Source organism: Pyrgilauda ruficollis, unplaced genomic scaffold (genome assembly GCF_017590135.1).
Source record: "Pyrgilauda ruficollis isolate IOZ18807 unplaced genomic scaffold, ASM1759013v1 scaffold15, whole genome shotgun sequence".
Classification (NCBI taxonomy): Eukaryota; Metazoa; Chordata; class Aves; order Passeriformes; family Passeridae; genus Pyrgilauda; species Pyrgilauda ruficollis.
In genome coordinates this window covers 11,573,361-11,595,732 of record NW_024513654.1, presented here as the reverse complement: position 1 = coordinate 11,595,732, position 22,372 = coordinate 11,573,361, and the positions used below count along the sequence as shown (strand labels likewise).

Genomic DNA, 22,372 nt, shown 5'->3' with positions numbered 1-22,372 from the left:
TTTGAAAATAAAATTGGAGCTACATAGTTACAGTGAAATGCAGGGGCTTGTAAGCCGCAAGGCTAATGGTGTGGTAAATAAACAGAATTTACTGAGGGCAAAAAGAGAAGAACAATGATAGTTGGACATTAAATACATGTTTGCTTTCGAAGATTAGAAGCATGATTTCTCTAGCAAAGAGACCTTTGTCAGACCAAACTACAAATTCTAGAGAAATATTTATGTACAATTTCCCACACTTACCTACTTGGCACACAGAAGCATGTAAATGGAATAATGTTTACAGGATTTACAAAGAATTGCATAATATATTTGTTGGTGCCATAGTTGTGGGGATTAATTGCAATAATAATTTGAAGTATATGTGACATAAGTGGTGCATATATATGTTGTGGTAGAAGGTGTACTTTGAGGTTTCCTCTTTTATTGGCTATTTTATGGTGAATAAAAGCATAAACAATTTTAAAATTACTCTACAGAAAAATAAAAAATAAGATAGTATATCCAAGCATATTGACTATTGAGATTCTGACAAGAAATGCTTCTTAGCTCTCAGACAGATGATTATAATTTATAATATGTACAGTTCAAATTAAAGAAAAAAAACCATAAGGAAATGTGGGGTATCAGTCTTGGATGAGATTTCCTCTTTCTTGCTCTCCTCATTCTCTTTGTCTCCCCTCTTTCTCCTTTTATATATCCTTTCTGTCCATCATAGCAACATAGTTTGTGCTCAGAAATAATTACAGTATAATTTATTTCAAAAGGAAACTCAGAACTGGGGATGGACTTGTTCTGGTGTTGTTACATTCTGGGATAAAGGCCTTGAAGTATTGTAGGCATGGATGAAAATAAAGGAAAATTAATGTAAACATCTAAATTTAGTAATTTTATGTAGCTTTTCAGAGCAGTTTTTCTGTATTTTCATCTTATCTGAAACAATATAGGAGATAGCATCAGCTACTGGAAAATCATTTAGCTCTTGGACTTTTCAGTCAGAGAGATTATTGTATAGGAGTAGAGCTTAATAACCGAGAAATGAGTTTGCAGGGATTATGTAAATCACATTACAAGGAGTAGATTTAAGCTGACTGTGACATTATGTTTTATAAGTTTTATTATGCTATTTTATAGTTGGATTAAAACTTTTCTCTGAGGGTCTTGAGGCATTTTTCTAATAATTTGCTGAGCAGCACAGCCCTATTTTTTGCTGGGTAACAGTACCAGTATTCTACAGGTTAGTAAAATAACTTGTAGAGGCCAAATGTTCTGAAACTCTGATCTCCCAATAATGCTCCCTTAATCAGTGATTCAGTTCAGTGGAATTATTTAATTTCTAATTTCTGTATTTTTTTTATTTATTTATATACAGATCCTGATTGAATTTTGTGCGGGAGGAGCAGTAGATGCAGTAATGTTGGGTAAATAAATTATTTCAACTAATAGTAATAATAATAATCCTAATACCTTAAAGTGATAATATATACTGTAAGACTTATTTCATATGTGTATTGTTTTGATATGCAAATATTTATGTAAAAGATCTGGTCTTTAGCATCTCTATGTACCACACAAAACAACCAGTCTCTAAATGATGTAGTTTTTTCACAGTTCAGATAGGTAGGTATACATAATTCATAATGAGAAGGGGGTTGGGTTGAAGGAATAAAATCATTACTGGAAGGAGCAAATATTCTGAGACAGAATTTTTTTCTGACATGTGATGCTTAGAATCTGTCAGATTAATTAGTTTTCCCGTATATTCCTATAGGGTTTGCTATGAACATGTAATGTAAAATGCAAAAATGTTGTGATTATTTCTGTCTCTCTCTTGTAGAGCTTGAAAGGCCCTTAACAGAGCCACAGATCAAAGTGGTGTGCAGGCAGACACTGGAAGCACTGAACTACTTGCATGAGAATAAGATCATCCACAGAGATCTAAAAGCTGGCAATATTCTTTTCACATTAGATGGAGACATTAAACTAGGTAAGCATGTTGCAAATAAAACTCTTTCCTGGAACTTGGCATGGTTTTTTAATTGTATTTTGCTTAAGCTGTAGCTTTTCAGGGTTCAATATTTACCTACTGAAATACCAATCTAACAATGAGAGGTTTTTCAGAAGCAAGTGGTTTGGTACTATCAAGGAAAAAAAAAACCAAAAAAAAACCAAAAAAACTTGAGCATATATCCTGGCCATACTTGTCACATTTTTCATACTTCAAAATCAGCACAAGAAGTTGTCATAGGTCCTACTGTTTCTTAGTATAAAGATCCTGATTATACTTACCTTCACTGTGATAACATCAGAACTTCCCTTTGAAGTTGTTAGTTTGGAAAGGGAACGTTCTTCACAATCACCAAAAAGCAGTGCCTTGTACTGTTGTCTCTTCCTTTGAGAGAGATGTAATAATCTGAATTACCCAGCTTAGTTTTTCCATTCCTTTTTCAGTTGTTTGTCGGACTGAAATTCAGACAGAGCAGTCTGGAACAAAATGCATCTTATTATTGTTGATTTCTGGGGTTTTTTAAATCTCAGTTTAAGCAGTCATCCACATTTTTAGTCTGATGAGGATTCCTCCATGCAGAACTGACAAAGTGCTGCTGGTGTTGAATAGCATCCTTTCATTCATCCAGGAAAGGACAGGAATTGTCTGGATCCACTTTGTTTCAGGGGAAAATGTGTCTAAGCTGTCAGCCTTTACAGTGGCTCTACCCATGGCATAGTTCCATGACATCCCTGCCCATGCTCAGGTTTCAAAGCCTTCCCTCTGCATGGGATCAGTGTGATCAGTTGTATTTCCTTGGATGCACAGAGGGCAGAGGTAAGGAGAATCAGAATATTGCCACAGGGAACTGGGGCTCTAAATTTGCAGCCTTCATACAGACTTTCCTTTTAAATGTAAGCAAGATGTGTCCAAATTCAGGAATATATCTCCTGCCTAACTCGTATTGATCACATCTCAGCAAGATACTGTGCACCTTCTCTGTTAGAAACTGAGAATATTGAAGAACCTGCTTTGCTGTATTGATCAATTCAGTGCGATTATGCTTTTCCATGGATCCCTTCTGTACAAGATTATTCCTTGTACACACAGTCCTTTCATCTGGCTTTCTTTTAGTCTGCAGAGTACATGTAACTTCACTGGTGTAGCTTTTCTTTGGAGCCTGAACATTTAGTGATGCACTTGAGGTCATAGATCTGATGTGTGAATGTAATAGAACCACTGTCTTAGTTTCTTGGCACTGCTGTAAAAGAAGCCACAGATCACAGCAGGAGCTCATGGTCAGAGTAATTTGTTTCAGTTCATCTCCTCACATGACCTGGCTTCTCCTCATACAGACTTGGAACTATTTTAAGATTTTGTCAAGCTTAGCTGGTACACAGCACCTTGCAGGCTGTCAAGATATTACTTAACAGTTCAGACCACAGGAGATTTCTTCCACACGTGCATTTGGTGATGCGTTCAGGTTTGCTAATTAGGATTTCTAAAAAAAGACTCAATATAATTATGAAAAATATACAGCATCCTTTGAAGAAGCATTTTACTCCTTATAAACTACTTCTATTTGGATTCTGTTGTACAAAGAAATGGGTAATTCCTTGTTTTACAGATGTATGAATGGCAAGTAAATTTCTTTTATTGCATTTTATTTTTTATATATGTGAGTTTTATTATTTCAACACCTGTAGTCCCTCAAAATTTCAGTTTTATGCCTTTGAACCAATAGATTTTAGTCCTGATTTTTTTTCACAGAGCAAAATTAGACTTCTCAAGTATTGAGCCCATCAAGTAATTTTGTACAGATTAAAGATGGCAACATATGGCTCTTTGTCCCTTTGCTCTAATCTCTAGATCTTCATTAACAAAGTTATGTCTGTTATAAGCATATAACACTTATTTAAATGTCTTCTTTTTTTTTAAAGTGAGAGATGCAGTGCTTCATAGATAACTAATTGCAAAGAAGTAAAGGTTTTTTTTTGGCAGATATTCCATGAAAAGTGCATATGCAAGCTTTCAGGTATTTATTATAAAGTGAAAAATCATGTGGAAAGAAACTTATAAGATGAAGGGGAAATGTAACTTTGTGAAAATTTGAGTCCTGAAATTAAAAATAGAATGAGTTGTTGAATTAATTGAGGTAGTGGATGCCATGTTTGATGAATACAGACTTCATAGGCTAAAAAAAAATTAATTTCTGCTTAAAGAAATGTAATGTACTTTTCCTGAAGTAAGTGCTTATTTTGCTTTTGTCCCATACAGCCCAACAGTAGCTCTATGGTTTGGGTTTCTTTTTTAGAAATGTAGAATATGTTTTATTCAAGATCTTTTATCATAGATGCTATAAAACCTTGGCACTTGGCTATCAGAACACAAATATTTTTACCTCACTTTGAATTTTTAATACTGAAGAATGTTTGCTCTGGAACATACATGATTTTAAAAGACAATTGCAAAGTAAAAAATACATAGTATGTTTTCCATCACCCTATTAATAGTGTTTTACTGTTTGCTTTAAGCGGATTTTGGAGTGTCAGCTAAAAACACCAGAACAATTCAAAGAAGAGACTCTTTTATTGGCACACCATATTGGTAAGTGCACTTTTTGTTGACTTTTAAGATACTAGTTCATACTTTTTTGTATGAACTAGTATCTTAATGTTAATTTTGATTTGATATTGCAGGCTTGATAGATACTGTGTAAATATACGGGTGGTGGAATGTGCTTCTAGCAATGCTTCAGTGAATGTCTGTGTTTCGAACTGTTCTCAGAACAGATCGAGAAGCTTTTTCTTGTCTGGAACTTTGTTGCTGTCTTTGCAGGATGGCTCCAGAAGTAGTCATGTGTGAGACCTCTAAAGACAGACCGTATGATTACAAGGCTGATATCTGGTCTCTTGGCATCACTTTAATAGAAATGGCTCAGATAGAGCCACCTCATCACGAACTCAATCCCATGCGAGTGCTGTTGAAAATCGCAAAATCTGATCCACCAACACTGGCACAGCCTTCAAAGTGGTTTGTATTTTATTCACAGCTTCCCCACCCCAATGTAAGGATTCCAAGTCATTTGTTTGCTAAATTGGATGAGCACAGCCCTGAACTTTGTGGTGTAGCTTTATGCATTAAGGCAGGTGCATACAATCCCAATATATGTTTGTACATGTGTGTATACGTATATATGTCTTCTGATACAATTTGAACTTTTTTTTGGTCATAGTTCTGTATAGAAGCTTTTATACAGAAGTATTTTACAGGCTTTGCCTTAAAATGTATGTGAAATAGCTTTTTTACAAATGTAGTAACAGATCTGAAGGCCATCTAACAAAGATAGGGAGAAAGGAAACTAAAGCATTTTTATACTAAGAAAGTGTTTTTAAAAGCCATTATCTATTTGCTTGATTTAATATCTTCACATGATTCAGTTAGTGATATAGCAGATCAGGTGTATTAATAGTCCAGAGCAAAAAGTAAATTCTTCTCATAATAGACAAACCTTTTAAAGATTGTCCTTGTGCTGTTTTGGTCTTGGCATTCCTGTATTCCCTTTGTGTTTTCCTGAATCAGTTGCAGGACTTGGAGTTCCAGTGTAGATTCATGTGAACCTAAAGAATATTTCAGTTTATATGCTAGTCTGATGTTAAGACAGGAGAACAACCACTGCCTGTTTGCTTGTTGTGTAGGTCATCAGATTTTAAAGATTTTCTGAAGAAATGTCTGGAAAAGAATGTAGATGCAAGGTGGAGTGCAACTCAACTTCTACAGGTAGGAAGAGTTAATTGTTCAGAACTGTTGTTTAAAGGCAAGCATTTTTGGTATTTTTTTAAAAGCAGAGAGGTATTATAGTAACTACTTAAATATTTTCAAATAAGGTAGTTGTCCACAATCCGTTTTCAAAATTGATCCTTATTTGGTAAAATTTGATTAAATGATAGCAAGCACAGATCAGGTTATTAGTTGAACGTATTTTGCTGTAATATAACTAATTACTTTGTGTAAGTAATTACACTTTGATACTTACAATGGATGACGGAGTTGTTTAGATCTGTGGCCAGTTGCTGACAGGTGTTTTAAAAGCTTTAGTGCTCAGCCCTCCTCTGTAATGCTGTCAGTGCAGAAGAGCTGAACAGGAATAGATGTGACCAGGTACGTTTGATTGTGTTTAACGTCAGCACCCATTTGCTTTATCCACAATCCATCTGGCATATGCTGAATAGATTTAAGTAGCAGGGCCAAGCAGAGAAAGAAGATTCAGACAGTAGGAGAGGAACAGGTACCTGCTTGTTCCTAAAGAAAAAGGTAGAATTCTAGTTCATTTTAGGAAAAGTTGTTGTAACGACAAAGCACATTTTTTTCTAGAAAGTGTATTTTCTGGATAAAGCTTGTCAAGAAGTAATTTAACTGTGGAACTAAAATGAAACCTAATTCCAAGAAAAATAACCTTTTTAGAAATCTTTCTACTTCTATTCTTTGGATTGTGAAAAAGGTCAGTATAAATGAATAATTTGTATTTTTAGCCGGTTTCTTAGACTATTTATATAGTATATCTGAATACAAATGTTTTGATTTTAAGACTTCTGCAGAAGAAACACATTGGAACAGTTATGTTAATTGTGAATCTTCAAATATGAGGCAACCAAAGTAACACTTCTCTGAAGTTGTATTTCTTTCAGATTATGAGTTTCCCACTGTATACTATGAAGCCACTACTTAATATTGTGCTTATGTTTTTGTTTTCACAAGCATCCATTTGTTACTGTTACTTCAAATAAACCAATAAGAGAATTGATTGCAGAAGCTAAGGCAGAAGTTACAGAAGAAGTTGAAGATGGTAAAGATGAGGATGAAGAAGAAGAAACAGAAAATTCTCTGGTCAGTTTAAAATTTACTTTTGTTAATATGCCATCATAAATTTCCCATGGAGTATTCAGTTTCAGTTGTATTAGCCCAACTTTGACATCAAATCTTCTAGGAATAACATCATAAACATACTCTAAACTTACTACAAAATAGGTTGCCAGCAATTTCAAAATTAGCATGTTTGAACTCCTTTAAAACTACTAATAAATAATAGCTAATAAATACTAATATCTTAATTTTTTTACATGTATATGTGATATTTTAAAAATAGGATACTGATTTTTATGTAAGTGGTTTTAAGTCATAATGACTGGGTGAATGAGGAAATGTGTGTTTGTATTCCAAAACAAGTGATTAAAATGTTAAGCTTTAAACAAAACAAGTGATTGTTTAAAAGATTAAGAAAAGTATTTGACTATTATGCTGTAAACTAAGTTTGTGATTTTACAGTGTCTATCAAAGAATAGGTAAAAAACACATATTTTGTAATGAATGTACTTCTAAAGATGCTTTAAGAATCTTAGTGTCTGAGTGTGGTTGCTCAGAGGGAAAACTGTGATGTCCAGGGAGGGGTGCACGTTGCAGAGTGCCCAGGTGTTGCTCCCTGTGCCTCCCAGAGCTGCAGTTCCTGCACTGCTGCAGGAGACAAGTGCTCGAGCAGGAGCCTCCATTCCCCCCTCAGCCATGTGCACGTTCCTCACGGCCCCTGGCCTTCTTACTGCCTTCCCAGTCCACCCCATGGGCTCCAAACGTGCATCCCCAGCAGCTCCCCTCCCGTGGATGAGCTGCTGTGCCATCCATCCAGGAGGGCTGGAGTGAAGTCCACACTGGGACCCTCATGTATCTCACAAGCAGCATTGTAGGAAAGTGTGAGGTAGAGCCCTTCACGTTATTTCCTTGGGGTAATTTTAAACACTCCTAGGAGATGAACGCTAAACTTCTTGAACAATTACACTAAGAAATATCTTAAATGCAATTTGGACTTAAAAGGAAATGTTTTCTGTATGCTTGGGAAATCCTTAAGGTAGGAAATGCACAATCAAACCTGTGCTTGCTGCAACAGCTAACCTAGGACGTTCCCTATGGCAAATCAAAAGCCTGATCTGCAAATTACAGGGTTCTAGCAGTAGATACAGACACACAGATATCACAATCACTTTGAAGAGTGAAAGGGCAATTGTGGTTAAAATGATGCTTTATTACTATATTCTTTTGGATGTCTCTATGGAATCTGATAACATTTATTCATATTCTGGCAGCGGCAGTTTCTACAGTGAGGTAACTGTTTCTGTTCTAGTTCTGTACTGCCACTTAATCAGATCTGCTGGAGATTTTCACCATTTTAATGGGGTTTCAATGTGATTAAAACCAGATGAAAAGTTTTCAGGCATTTTTAGCCAAGAACACAAAGTGAAGCAGAAGAAGGACTTAATACTGCATTTTGTCAGTGCTGCACTAACTAAAGCTACAGTTTCTTCCTTGCTCAGCTGGCACAAAGTAAAGTCTTTCAAATCCAGCTGTAGCTGAGACTGTTGAGGAGCTGAACTGATTTTAAAAAAAGGAATGAAAAGAAAAAGACCCTGGAAGAATAGCTGATGACCATGATCCCTTTTTCTTGATCATAGTGAAACTTTCTGTTCAGAGCCAGTCTGCAGTTCATACGCTTGTTCTGTGATAGTCCAAGGGAAGGACTCTGAGGTTATCAAACTCATATAACTGCATGTGAATACAATATTGATCTCTGTTCACATATTCTTCCATAAAACTATACTTTGATGCAATTACAAAATGACTGAATGCTTTTCTTGCTTTAATTTTTTAGCAGTTACCTGCAGAGAAACGTGCATCTTCTGACCTTAGTATTGCCAGCTCTGAAGAGGATAAACTTTCACAGAATGCTTCTGTCCTGGAATCTCTCTCTGAGAAAACAGAAAGTAATGCCATTGAGGACAAAACAACTGGAGATGAATCTGAGGACATTAAATTTAGGAAAACAGCTGATAACATACATGATACTCCTGTTAGTGATGTGAAAGTTCAGAACGGTTCTTTGCCAGCTGGTGAAGACGAGCAAGGCAGAATGGTGCCAGCAGAAAAGAATACAGAAAGCCTGGAAAAAATGCATGAGGATACAGAACCCCAGAAAGGAGGTAAAGAACTTGATGTGGAAATAAAGAATGAACCCAACTTAATAGAGAAAGAGAATTCCATGGCAGATGAACAGATAGAAGATGACAAACTGAAAGTAGTACCTGTAACTGAAGATAGGGTAGAAACTGAAGAAGCCATTTCTAAGGAAACTGGTGAAAAAGAAGAGGAGAAGAAAATGGATCTCTTGGATGGTGAGGAAGAAAAGGTCCCTGCAGAAAATAGAGATACAGAGCAAAAGGAAGATAAAGGTGAAGCTCAGAAAGAGGCAGTAATAGATAACACTACAGAAACTCTGCCTATTGCTACAGTTGAAGTGTCTGATGAAGAAAAGGAACTAATAAAGCATGGAATTGACAACATTAAGGAGATAGGTGCTATTGCTGAAACATCCACCAGTGATGGGGATAAAATACCTGAGCTGGAGGATAAGCCAGTGGAAAGTCAGGCTAAGCAGGTCCATGAGATAATCAGCTCTGAAGAAACTCTATCAGAAAGCCAAGATACAGTGATCGAAGTAGACAAGAAACTGGCAGAAAGTGAAAATGAGGGTATCAGTAATATAAACAGCACAGAGGAAACAAAGATCAGAGACTCTGGAAAAGATATTATAGACCAGAAGGCATTACAGACTAAACCTGAGGATATTCCTGATAAACTGGTGGATAAACTGACTGGTATGGACCAAAATTCAGGAGAGCGTGGACCTGAGAATGTACAGGAAACCAACATCCAGGTAGACAAAGAACATCTGGCAGTTACCTCAGATGAATTCATGAAGAATAAACTTCAAGACACTGTCAGTGAACAAGCTGATGAGTCTGAAGTCACTCCAGTCCCCAGTATTAGTATTAGCACTGAAGAAAATGAGAAGGTCAAAACAGATAATCAAGGCAATACTGAGACTTTACAGCAACTGGAATCTGAGAATTTGAAGGAAAATGATGCAGATTCAGGCACTGGTTCTACAGCTGATAACAGCAGCATTGATTTGAACTTGTCCATTTCTAGTTTCCTTAGTAAAAACAAAGAGACAGGATCAATATCTTTACAGGTAAGTGCAAGCATATTTTTTTAATATAAAATCTCTTGTGAGTGTAACCCTGAAATTATCACCAAGTGTTACCTTTGCTACAAAGAAAAATATTGAGGGAGAAACCAGTATGGCACATATATACAAAGTTTTGTAGAAACCAAAGTATTCTAAATTGCACCATACAATGGCTGGATTATGTGCAGTTATGCTGATTAGTTTCTTACTGTATTGCGTAATAGTATAACCCATAAAAGGAAATGTAATAATACTAAACATGAAGATTTGTGAAGGGTTGTAGGTCAGAGCTGATACTCAAGAAGACCAGCTAAATGCACAGAATTCTTGTTCAATGGGAAAAATCTCTTGAATATCTGATCTTATACTGAATTCCTGTCGCTTCCATATTTTGTCTTGCTGTTTGGGACACCCAAGGCAGACATTCTGCAGGATTTTATTCCAGTCAGTGTTCTCCTGTGGTTGTACTGTGTCCATGCAGTTATGCCACTATGAATGAGCGTACTCGGAGGAAGCAAATTCCAGACTGTGAACTTTATTTGTAGTCTTTGTATTAAAATTAATGTAGTCATGTTGGGATAGTAACTTTGTAACATGGGCTTGAGTGGAGGAAAAACAATCCTAGAAAGACAACCAAACAAAAGAATCATAAATTGGCATAGCTGTGCTAAACAGGAGGGTGTTTGCAGTTGCCCTGACACAATGAAGATGGTGCAGGTTCAGCTGGGGTACCACTCTTCTTGCAATGAAACAACAGCGGCTCTGACAACTGAGACTTCTCCAGTTGTCAGCAAGATCATTGTATGATTTTTGGCTAATATGTATCAAAAAAAAATAAACTCACTTGTTTATGTCTAAAGCAGGAGGAAGTAGGTGAGTAAATTGTTACCCTGTTTCAGAACTGGATTTCAGAATTAAATACCTGGTGGTGGCTGGTCAAAAGCAAACAACAGATGTAGCTGTCTTCAGCTCTTGAAAATAAAACTGCATCAGTTCTCTTCAGAGTTTCTGGCTTAATTTTTTTTTTTCTTCTGGTACTTTGGATAATCAGTAATTGCAGTTTTCCTTTGCTTACTAGACAGTTTCAGTTTATTGGAATTTTTCAAATTCTCACTTGATTAGTGAGGCACCTGGTAAATGAGAAGAGCTCTTGATTACTGTATAGAAAACAGTCCCAGAAATATTTGATATAATTCAATATTAAGAAAAAAGGGAAAAAAGAATATAACCTTAATAAATACATAACAACTTACCAATGCTTAATTTAGGAAACTAGAAGGCAGAAGAAAACATTAAAGAAAACTCGGAAGTTTGTTGTTGATGGAGTAGAAGTGAGTGTAACCACATCAAAAATAGTTACTGAAAATGATTCAAAAAGTGAAGAAATGCGATTTCTACGGTAAGTGTTTCTAAAAGTAAAATTTTCAGGAAGTTAGAAGCTGATTTTTTTTTTCTTTGGATAAAACAAGGGTGATGGTCTTATTGCAGTCATATTTGGGGATTAATTTACATTTTTTTAGTGGAAGTGAATGTAAAGTGTTTCTTATTAAGACAATCAGTTCAAAATTAGTTTTACTGGGCCCAAGTTGTCAATGGTCCTTTTCTTCTCTTGTCATTTTCCACTTCTTTTGTTTTGCCATCAGTATTAATTGTTCTTTTTCCTTATTAGACGTCAAGAGCTCAGAGAGCTGAGACTTCTTCAGAAAGAGGAGCAGAGAGCCCAACAGCAGCTCAGCAATAAGCTTCTGCAGCAGCGAGAGCAGATGTACAGACGTTTTGAACAGGAAATGACAGTGAGTTTCTGCATTTTGGTGCTCTTAAAATATGACATCTTGATGGAGTAGGCAGAATAGTGCTAAAAGCAATCAGGTGTTTCCTGCCATGATGGCTCTAGCTTAGCCTTGATTCTTAAATACAGGGCAATATTTTCCATTGTGGGGTGCCCAGCATGTGCTGGGGCTTGCTGCCACAACAGTTCATCAGTGCCATTCCTTGCTGTGCTACAGCACTTCACTTAACAGGACTTAGCTTTCTAAAAAAAGGTGCCAAATAATTTTTACAGAGTAAAAAGCGACAGTATGATCAAGAGATAGAGAACCTGGAAAAGCAGCAGAAGCAGACGATCGAGCGCCTGGAGCAGGAGCACACAAATCGCTTACGGGATGAAGCAAAGCGCATCAAGGCTGAGCAGGAGAAAGAGTTGTCCAAATTCCAGAATGTGCTGAAAAACAAAAAAAAAGAGGTAAGAGATGATGCTAATATAGAAAATAAGGAGTATGGGTTTAGCAAACAGTTGAGATTAGGTGTCCCAGAAGCCTTATCAAACCTGTGCTGTACTGAGGTTTGGAAGTGTCACTACCAGTCAGAATTCTGTCTCTTGTTTACTGCCTGAAGTGAAATACAAACAGCTGACAGGAAGCTTGAGGTATTGATTTAATCTAGAAAACATCATCAAGTTAGAAGATTTTATTTTTCACAGAATACTTAATAAAATATTTTTCTCTCAAATACTGAATCAAGAAAAAGCATTTTCATAAAGATTATGAAAAAAACCCAGCTATAGTTACTTAGTAAATACTTCACAAATTAGAATTTCGAAGACAATAATTTCAGTTTTGTTTTGTTTTTGTTAATTTGTTAGACTTTTTTATTGAATGTGCTGTAATTGTTTACAATTTCTTTATATGAAGTGACAACAATAATATGAATTTGGTTTATTAGCTCAAAAAGGAAAGCCAGGAGAGAGAAGTCTGGATAACTTAAAATCTTTTATAGTTAATTTCATAAATATCATACAGTTGAAGCAAAAAGACTGACACTGACAACTGATGCAGTTAATTTACTTGCATTGGATTAAGAAAAGGTGGTATGTTTCCATATGGATTTTGCATCTTAAAAGCTGTTTTATTTCATTTTTGGTTCAATTGCATAGTGCCCATTTGTATATAAATGGCTCTAGTGTTTGCTCTGATACTTACTAGACTCAGAGATTTCTTTAGAAAGCTGAAACTGTCAATGCTTTTGCATAGAATGATCCTGTAGCACAAATGTGCATTGAAATATAAGTTGTATTCAGTTTGAACTGTATGCCCATATGTAAATAACAATTTTTCTTCTTTTGCGGTACCTCTTGCATTTTGAGTCTCTCTCTGTTCACTGGTGATGGGGTCCTACGTGGGAAATTGGGAGAGTTTTACATATTGCTCTGAGCTAAAAGCAGTTCTTTCATGGACATAGGAATAGCATGTGGTGATTTGGACTCTGTTTTCTGATGATGCTTCCACTATTAAACAAACAGGCATTTGTCTCTGGGTGCACAGTTTTGTGTTTAAAGCTTAAAAAGGCAATGTACAGTTTGAAGGAAAATGCAGCTGCTGCTCTAAAACTACCTATTTAACATTGCAGTGTACAATGCTACATTTTTGTAATTCTGAAAAACAAAACTCATCAGCAAATTAACAGATTAATAGTCAGTTGATTTAGCCAGGTTATATTTAGAATCTTTCTGCTAATCTTGTCTAATTCACCGTGTACTGAAACACGTTCCATCCCAGCATACGTGTCATGAAAAGTTTCTTGAAGACACTCTTATTTATTGGTGGGTTTTGCTTTAAATTCTTCAGAACCAAACACAACCAAATAATGTTTTGTTTGCTTGTATGATTATTTTGAAGACATAAGCTGTGTAGATGTCGTTTATGGTCAGAGACACTAATAATGGCATCTTGTAAATTCAGGTTAGAGACAGTATCAGAAATATCTGGTTTTCAGTGGAAGTTTTTTTAAGCTTCCAACCATTTTCCACAGCTTTATGCGAGGTAACATACTCTGTAGTCCTTTTGCCATAGTGATTCAAGAAAATACCACTTTTGCAGGTGGTGGTTTTCTTAACTATTGACTCTTCTGGCAGCTGCATGGAAGCACAGGCGAGGCACTGCCATTTCTGAGGGCACTGGGCAGCATTTGCATGCAAAAAGAGCTGGCACATCCCTCCTCTCTGCACTGCTGGCATGTATAAAGCACCTATTGTTCTTTCTCTTTTCATTAAGCTCTTTCACTAAACTAACATCCCTGCCACTGAAGTAATGCATGCTTCCCACTACCTCTAGTGCTTGACCTGCATGTCCCTATGTTCACAGTAGTGCTTGCTGTGGAGACAAAGTATTCTTTTTGCCACCTTCTGCATGCTTATATACACTGTAGGTTTTATGTGAAGTGGAGAAAGCACCAAAAGAGCTGAGAAAAGAGCTCATGAAACGCAAGAAAGAGGAGCTTGCACAAAGCCAGCATGCTCAGGTAACAACGGCAGCTTCAAGCTACTAAAATACAAAAGGCAGCAGTATTCACACAGCTTGATGATTTCACTTCTTGTTGTTGTTGAGTGAATATGGAACTTAACTCAAACTAACCCTACAAACTGCTCTCTTTCTTCAAGTACTCCCATGTCACATCTTAGACTTAACTGGGTAGAAATGTAGGAGTGGCTGTTGCCAGGTTTGTACTGTCAAGTGTAGGATTTTGTGTGCTCTGCTGAAAAAGAATGGTATTTTTCTACAGAAGGTTTATTTACAGTGCTTTTACAAGTGGTAAGTACTCCATGGGTCCTTCAAGTTTTAAAGGTTATAGTCAGGAGGAAGTTTTGAACTACACAAGTGCAGAGGAGGAAATTGTATCTAATATGTAAGCATGAGACATCTTGTTTATAGGAGCAGAACAAATTAGGTAAAACGTTATTTAAATGTCAAAGTGTAGGTGTATAGAAACTTTACAAAACATCATCTGTGATTTCATGCCTTCAGACTTGCTGCTTTTCTATGATCCAGCTAGAAAGAGGGCTAGTATTTCAGAAAAATACTGGCTTTGTGATAGCCACAGCTTGTACAGAGTGAATTTGAACCACAGCAGAGCAGGTTTACATTGAGTAACTTAAAGATTAAATGTTTATGTGAGTGACCTAGTAGAAAATAATAGCAACTTTATTCCATTATGTGTTTAATTTAAGAGGGGATTTCCCAGGATAGAAGGTGATTGAGTTGCAGCACTTTCCCCACGTCAAAGATACCTGTCTTTAAACTTTTTAAGGAAACAGAAATTTAATTTTTCATCGTGTTTGTAGAGACATGGTTAGTTTCCTTTGCTGCGTTCAATTTGTTGAAGAGAGGTGAAAGAAGATTTTAAATGTGAAATATCCTTACTTGGAATGACAAGTGTTAAAACAAGGTGCAGCTGCTTAGTTTTAGAATATCTAGAACTTCCATCAGCATCTACTTGTGTGATTAGCCTTGACATTTCAAATGCTTATTACTAACATACAGCAGATCTCATTTCTTCCCTTTTTTAAGAATAGAAATGTTCCACTGTATTGTGACACAGAATTACATTGTGTCCCGCAGGGTGTTGCTCAGGTTATGATTCAGTCTTTTCAGTTGTCTTCATGTACGCTTTTCAACGCACAAATGCAGGATGTAAGTCTTAAAATGCAACACAGTGCAAGTTTATCTTCCTAATTTTCCAGATGTGTGTTTTTTCTCTTCTTCTGCTCATATGTGCTGAACAATATCACTGCTGTCTCCAAACTGGTTAGCACCAATTTAGATAATTATGCACTATCCATTGTCAAAAGTTCCAAAAGACAGTAGTTACTCAGTCTGAGCAAGACACTGAGGGTTCACACATGCAACGTTATACTTGTTCAGCACATGTGAGAAACATTGTGTGACTTGTATTCTGTGTGTGCAGTGAAACCATGTATTTTAAAGATGTTTGAGTTTATTTTAAGATACTTACTGGGCATAACCAAGTGGTACTTTGAAAAAGGTTGGCTGCCTTGCACTGTCTGCCTTTAAACCATCCAACACATTCTTTAGTAAAGTCAGTGACATTTATTTTATGTGATATTTGAGTAGATGTGAGAAGTGGAAAGGCCAGTGTATTTCCTGAGATTGCCTAGTTTATCTTACAGCACTAGCAGGTATAAAACTTCATTAGAGTTACTCTGTAGAGAGCAGCAATGACATTTAAATTATTAAATGTGTAAAGCTCAAGCATGATCAGTTTTTGACCATGACTACACTAGAACAGCTTTCCCCCACTCCCTCCAAATCAAAAATCTCCCAGCAGATTAAACACTGTGTTAATTATGTGTCTGCACCCTCAGAATATTTAGTAGAATTTTTAGCCTTTTCAGGTATAAAGGGAAAAACCAGGATTTTTTTGTCCCTCTATAAATCCGGTTAGGTGTGTCAGACTTAATTTACAGACATCCCCTTCCAGTTCTTTTTGTACCCTGAGGTCTGTTACTGTCAGCTTAATTCACCTCTGGTTTTATGTTACCTGTCTCAGTAAGAGACATGAAAGCTTCATCTATGAATAACTTTATGCGAAGATGAAAACCAGGATTTTTCTGGTCAAAATGAAAAGTACTTTTAATGAACACTTAATTCCATTTGTTATGGACTTGAGCAGCCCACCTTGACTCTGACAAGACCCTGCCATTGTCCTTTCTTTTGGCCTTGATATCATGCTAGAAGCATCTGATTCAATTTCTTGTTTTAAGGCAGGTGTGAGTGTGTGTGTGTGTGTGTGCATGCTTGCATGCTTATAGCTGTGGTTTTTAATAGTTGCAAAGAAGAAAGGCAGCAGTAGGTCTTGGGGCACGGGAGGGCGACTCAATGCTGTCTGCTTTTCATGGTGGGATGTAACAGTGATAGCCCTGGATAATGGGAAGATGGAGGTGATAACTCCCTTTGTGAGGAGCCAGCTCAGCCTAGGTGTGAGCAGGTGACGCCTCTGCAGAACCATGGGGTGTCTACACAGTGGTCCTGCAGAACTCCCAGCCTCAACAGCCTTGCCCTAAGGACAAGATGAACCACATAGATCTGAAACCAAACTGTGTAAATAAATAGGCTTTAGCTAATCACCCAAAGCAGAATAACCATACATACCTTTATTTCCTTACATACATGAATAAGAATGAGATCAACTTTAGATTGAGTACTGTCTTTGCTAGCTCTGAATCTGCAACTTGTTCTGAGGAGAGACAAGAGATGGAATGAGTTGCAGGTGACTGGCTAGACTGCTATCTTTGGTCTTATTTCTGAATGTATTATTTAAACATGAATGTGCTCTTACCTACACAGAAAATACAAAAGATTGATAATTTGATAGCCAAGTCACACTAGCTCAAACTTTCATAGATGTATATGTTTTCATATATAGCTAATGCTGAGAGAACTGGGAGTTTCATTAACATGTAATGTGGTTAGAAGAACCCAATTTAATTTACTTCTATTGGTTTTTACCAGGAGCAGGAGTTTGTGCAGAAACAGCAACAAGAACTGGATGCATCTCTGAAGAAAATAATTCAGCAGCAGAAGACGGAACTGGCCACTATTGAACGAGATTGCCTCAACAACAAACAGCAGCTCATGAGAGGTACCCAGCACCAGGCTCTGCCTTGGAAACAGGCACTGGTGTTTAGTAAAACAATGGTCTTTCTTCACTTTATGAAATCAAAAATCTTCATGACCAATCTAGAACTGTAACAAAAACATTTGCTATGAAACAGCATTGTTTTTCAAATGCACTTATACTTCTGAACATACACCTATAACATTCCTGAACCAACCTTTCTCTTCTTTCCAGCTCGTGAAGCTGCATTCTGGGAGCTGGAGGAGCGGCACCTACAGGAGAAACACCAGCTCCTCAAGCAGCAGCTCAAGGATCAGTACTTCATGCAGAGGCACCAGCTGCTTAAGAGGCATGAAAAAGTTAGTGTTGACTTTGGCACTTTCTCCTGTGTATTATAATATCCATTTTTTTTATCAAGTAGTCTTAGGATCTCTCCTGGTGCTGTATGTTTGCACAGGCAAGACCTAGACAAGTATTTAGAAGATATTATGTGCTCTGTTGAAATTTTAAAAAATCTTACTCACCTTACTTGAATACCTTAGCAATATATAGAAGTATAAATTATGATATTTTCCCGTTTGATTCTTTAAAAAAAAAACCCCAACCAACCACAACATCAGTCTTTTACTATAAAAAATACCAAATTCTGCTTATCCACCAAAACCAATTTTGATTTCTGTTTAAACAAATCTGTTCAGAAGTAAATAACTGTGGAATGAAATGAGCAGAATGAACTGGATTAGCTTTTGAGCAAGTAGCTGACAACTGTCTCTTTATAGCTAAATCCTTATTTTCCACAAGGCATTTTGGTTTTTATAGAATACACAAAAGCAAATAGCTCAATTTCTGAAACTGTAAACCAGTAGGGAGGTGTTTGAGGATCTCTTGATGATCAGCGCATGAGCAGCCTCCACTTGTTCTGTCCACTCTGGCTTATCCCACGTGGGCTGTTGATTTCTCCAGCTTTTTAAAGCAAACTGCCCCTCCACAGATGTAGCCCAGAAGTTGAGTTACACAAAAATGAGTTTCTCCTTCTGAATAACAGGCTTTGTAAAAAGCAGTGCAGGAGCTGAGTAAGCACTGGTAAAATATATGTGTATTTACATTTATTAGAGAATTTTCTTTGGGTTGGGCAAGATCCAGAGCTCTCTGCAAGAACCCCCTCCTCCCCACTGTTACTCCTGGGGCTGGGAATGGTTTCTGCTGAGAGGCACTGACTAACACCAGAGACTTATTAATGAGAGAGACGCACACTGTGTAACATCACAGCTACTGTGTAATATTTCCACATGGTTAACATTTCAGGAAACAGAACAAATGCAGAGGTATAATCAACGCCTTATAGAGGAGTTAAAGAACAAGCAAACTCAGGAAAGAGCCAGACTGCCTAAAATCCAGCGAAGTGAAGCAAAGACTCGGATGGCCATGTTTAAGAAAAGTTTAAGAATCAATTCATTTGCCTCTCCAGACCAAGATCGTGAAAAAATTAAGCAGGTAATTAATACATTCATATTTAATAGTTTTAATAGCGTAAATGCCAAATGTGCTGTAAATGTGAGGATGAAATAGAGTGCACTCTCACAAGTTCTCAGATGGTACCAAACTGGGCTGATGCACAGGATGAGGTCAGAGGAAATCATCCTTCCCTGCTGCTGTGGGGAGCCTCTTCTGAAGTTCTGGGTCCAGTCCTGGGCTTCCCAGTACAAGTCAGACACGGATTTATTGGAGTGAGTCGTGCAAAGAGCTTTGAAGATGGCTGAGACACTCAAGTGTCTTGTTACATGAGGAGCCACCTGGGGTACCTGGGATGCTGCAGCCTGGAGGAGAATAGGCTCAGCAGGGTCTTATCCATGTGTATAAGTACCCAACAGAGGGAGCAAAGAAGGTGAACCCAGACTTTCCCAGTGGTGCTAAGTGACAGGATGAGAGGCAGCAGCCACAACTGAAATACAGAAAATGCAACTTCAAGATGACAAAAATTTTTGTAGTGGGAATATGGTCAAACACTGGAGCAGGTTGTCCAGAGAGCTTGTAGAGATGCTCAGAACCCAACAGGACACAGTCCTGCACAGCCTCCTCTTGGTGACCTTGCTTTGAGTAGGGAGGTTTATATTTATTTATTTGCAGGTCCCTTCCAACCTCAACTATTCTGTGATTCTGTGAAATTTTTTTAAGGGTTCTTGATTTCTGTGAGCTTTTGAACTAAAGCTGTAGGTATTCACTCATTCTTTAAAAGGGAATGCTGTGCAGAGGTTGAGAGGTTTGCTTTCTAATGCACCACAGTTGCAAATACTGGTTTCATATGGTGAGCACTGGAAGGATGACACATGTGGAAAATATGGTCTCCTGTAGCTGTTTAGCTCCAGCCTAAACCAATGCTTGCAGCTGCACTGCTGTGTCACAGCTTCAGAGGGAGGTACTTTCAGGAATCTGGAAGTGAAATGTGCTGCGTTGTGAGGAAAAATCAGAGTGCAGACAGAAAAATGTATTAAAACTGTAGGGAACATCCTTTGTAAGAATTTAAAAAGAAAAAATAGAGAAAATTACTGCTTAAATCTTCTAGAACTGTTATTCTCAGTATGTGTTCATTCTATTAAATGCAGTTCTTTGACTCATACAAACTGTTTTATTCAGAGGCACAATATAAATCTCTTATTTTTAATTTTAGTTTGCTGTTCAAGAAGAAAAGAGACAGAAGAATGAGAGACTGGCACAGCATCAGAAACACGAAAACCAAATGAGGGACCTTCAGTTGCAGTGTGAAGCAAACATCAGGGAACTGCATCAGTTACAGGTTAAAAATAGATTATATTAAATGACCATTCAGTGAGAAGACTTAAGTTAATACCAAGTGCAGGCAAAGCAGAAACACCTTTCCTTAATTATTGCTGTATAGTTTTTTCAACTTTGTTTTAAAAGGCCTGCAGTGCACTGCTTTGCCAGATTCATATGCTCCCATCAATCAATGAGGAATCATTTTAAATGAAGAAGAGCATAAACCAGAAGCAGATGATCACTTCTGGAATATCTGTCAAGTTCCCAGGGCTATTTTCTGTGGGCAGCATTTCCTTTTAACTTGATTTTGCTGGAGTGTCATTAATCAGAACAGAGGTAGGCAGCACCAGGCATTACCCACGAGAAGTTTGCCGCAATACAGGAATGAGGCGTTCACTTGCGTGTGAGCTTCCGGAAGGTACTTAGAAGGAATTCTCTTCTTGTGATAAGGAGCTCTGATTTGTCTCTTTTGGTATGCATTTTGTAAAAGTTTCCGCTGGATACCAGATCTCCTTTTCTGTTAAATCAGCTTTTCCCAGTTTCAGGGACACAAGGCAGTTTTAAAGCATTAAATGATCACCTGCTGATAACCTTTGCTTAGAGAAATCGTGCAAGGACCAATGAAGCTCATTCTACTCTATTCACTTTCCTACATCCTGCAGAAACAGTCCCTGGCTGTGCCACTAATATGCCCCAGTAAATCCCCAAGTACCGTGGGAGCCTTGTGAGAATTTCAGCTCCAGTAAAATAGAGCAGATTAGGGCTGCTCTGAGCTTCACAAGCAAAACTGGCCCTTTGCTGCACTCAGGTCTAGCCAAGTGCTTGTTGTTCGTGTTGCTGTGGTTCTGTACTCTGCATCAGACCCATTTGGAACTGGAACCCTAGAAACACAACCATTTCCAACTGCTCTTGAAAAAGTCCAGAGACTTGAAGCCAAATAATTGATTTTTTTTTTTTCTTGTCATGCTTCAAAAGTCCTCTGAAAGTGAGGCAGATGCCCGGGTACCTTACTGAGAGAAATGTGAAGCTGAGGTGTGGTTTGAGCCTTTTCATAGGGCAATTTTGAAGCTGCTTCTGCAACCACCTTTGTCTCTTCTCTAAGCTCCGTTTGTTTGTCTCAGCTCTTGGCACCAATAGTTGAAATATTTCCAAAAAACAGCTTCCTTTTTAATGTAATTGGTTTTAATAAATTATACAGACTGTCTTTAAAACTCAAAGCAGAAATGCTGTGTGACCTTGAAAAGCATCATTAGGCAGTGAAACACAGTTTTGAGTAACACTCTCAGCAGCTGCCTTAATGATGCTCAGCAGCGTGTTTGGATTTACGAGTGTTTCTTATCTCAGTTGGCTCCGATGGAAAGATCAGCTTTTGAAAACACAGCCTTGTAACATACTTTCATCTTGTAATTATTCACGTCACTATTTACACAGAATAAGCTAATTAGAAAGAATTAGGACAACATATGTCACTGTACAAATGTTGAATTGCCTAATCTGAATTAGTTTTACATGAGGATTATCTTGTTTTAAGAATGAAAAATGCCATCTACTGGTTGAGCATGAGACTCAGAAGCTAAAAGAGCTGGATGAAGAGCACAGTCAAGAACTGAAGGAATGGAGAGAGAAATTGAGACCAAGAAAAAAGGTAAATGGGAGCAGTTCACTAATCAAGAAATTATCAAGGGTTTGATCTAGAAAATACAGACAGTACAAAAGTATTGCAGAGGAGGAGAGTCAAGCTGCTGTACAAAGCTGTTGCAGTTCACTGTATAATAAAAGATGTTTAAAAATTGCATAAGCTGAGCAAAGGGCCGGTGCACCAAAACAGGCTGGGTGTTACCAGCCTCTTTGCAGGGCTCCCACCTGCAGCACGTGTGCAGGTTTACATGGAAAACTTAGCTGGAGGTAAATCTGAGGCTAGGAATTCATTTCAGAAGCCAGTAGGTTACTACAAAAATTGAGTGATATATAGCAGACATATAGCTGGTGGTGGAGGTTGGTCTTGGGGGATTATTTTATTTTAAAAGGGAATGTAGTAGAGTTTCACACGGTTCAGAGATCAATCAGACAAAATGTCTCCACAATAATGGGTTTCTTGTACTTTGCCTTGTTAATCCTGTGACAAT

The 22,372-nt window shown here is 37.4% G+C and overlaps 1 protein-coding gene across 3 annotated transcripts in view; it reads left to right on the top strand.

The window, feature by feature from the left end:
* The window catches only part of SLK (STE20 like kinase), a 49,220-nt gene that overhangs the window by 21,717 nt on the left and 5,131 nt on the right, over nucleotides 1–22,372 (top strand). The window contains exons 3-18 of one of the 3 annotated variants that reach the window (XM_041461545.1): nucleotides 1,373–1,421; nucleotides 1,838–1,987; nucleotides 4,522–4,594; nucleotides 4,826–5,020; nucleotides 5,686–5,767; nucleotides 6,746–6,874; nucleotides 8,688–10,064; nucleotides 11,330–11,460; nucleotides 11,731–11,854; nucleotides 12,124–12,303; nucleotides 15,455–15,526; nucleotides 17,366–17,495; nucleotides 17,706–17,830; nucleotides 18,777–18,965; nucleotides 20,140–20,265; nucleotides 21,778–21,891. In XM_041461545.1, coding sequence (XP_041317479.1) covers nucleotides 1,373–1,421; nucleotides 1,838–1,987; nucleotides 4,522–4,594; nucleotides 4,826–5,020; nucleotides 5,686–5,767; nucleotides 6,746–6,874; nucleotides 8,688–10,064; nucleotides 11,330–11,460; nucleotides 11,731–11,854; nucleotides 12,124–12,303; nucleotides 15,455–15,526; nucleotides 17,366–17,495; nucleotides 17,706–17,830; nucleotides 18,777–18,965; nucleotides 20,140–20,265; nucleotides 21,778–21,891 — 3,246 coding nt within the window. Of the gene's footprint in view, nucleotides 1–1,372; nucleotides 1,422–1,837; nucleotides 1,988–4,521; nucleotides 4,595–4,825; nucleotides 5,021–5,685; nucleotides 5,768–6,745; nucleotides 6,875–8,684; nucleotides 10,065–11,329; nucleotides 11,461–11,730; nucleotides 11,855–12,123; nucleotides 12,304–15,454; nucleotides 15,527–17,365; nucleotides 17,496–17,705; nucleotides 17,831–18,776; nucleotides 18,966–20,139; nucleotides 20,266–21,777; nucleotides 21,892–22,372 lie in introns of all 3 variants that reach the window. The other 2 variants (XM_041461544.1, XM_041461546.1) reach the window with 2 other exon arrangements.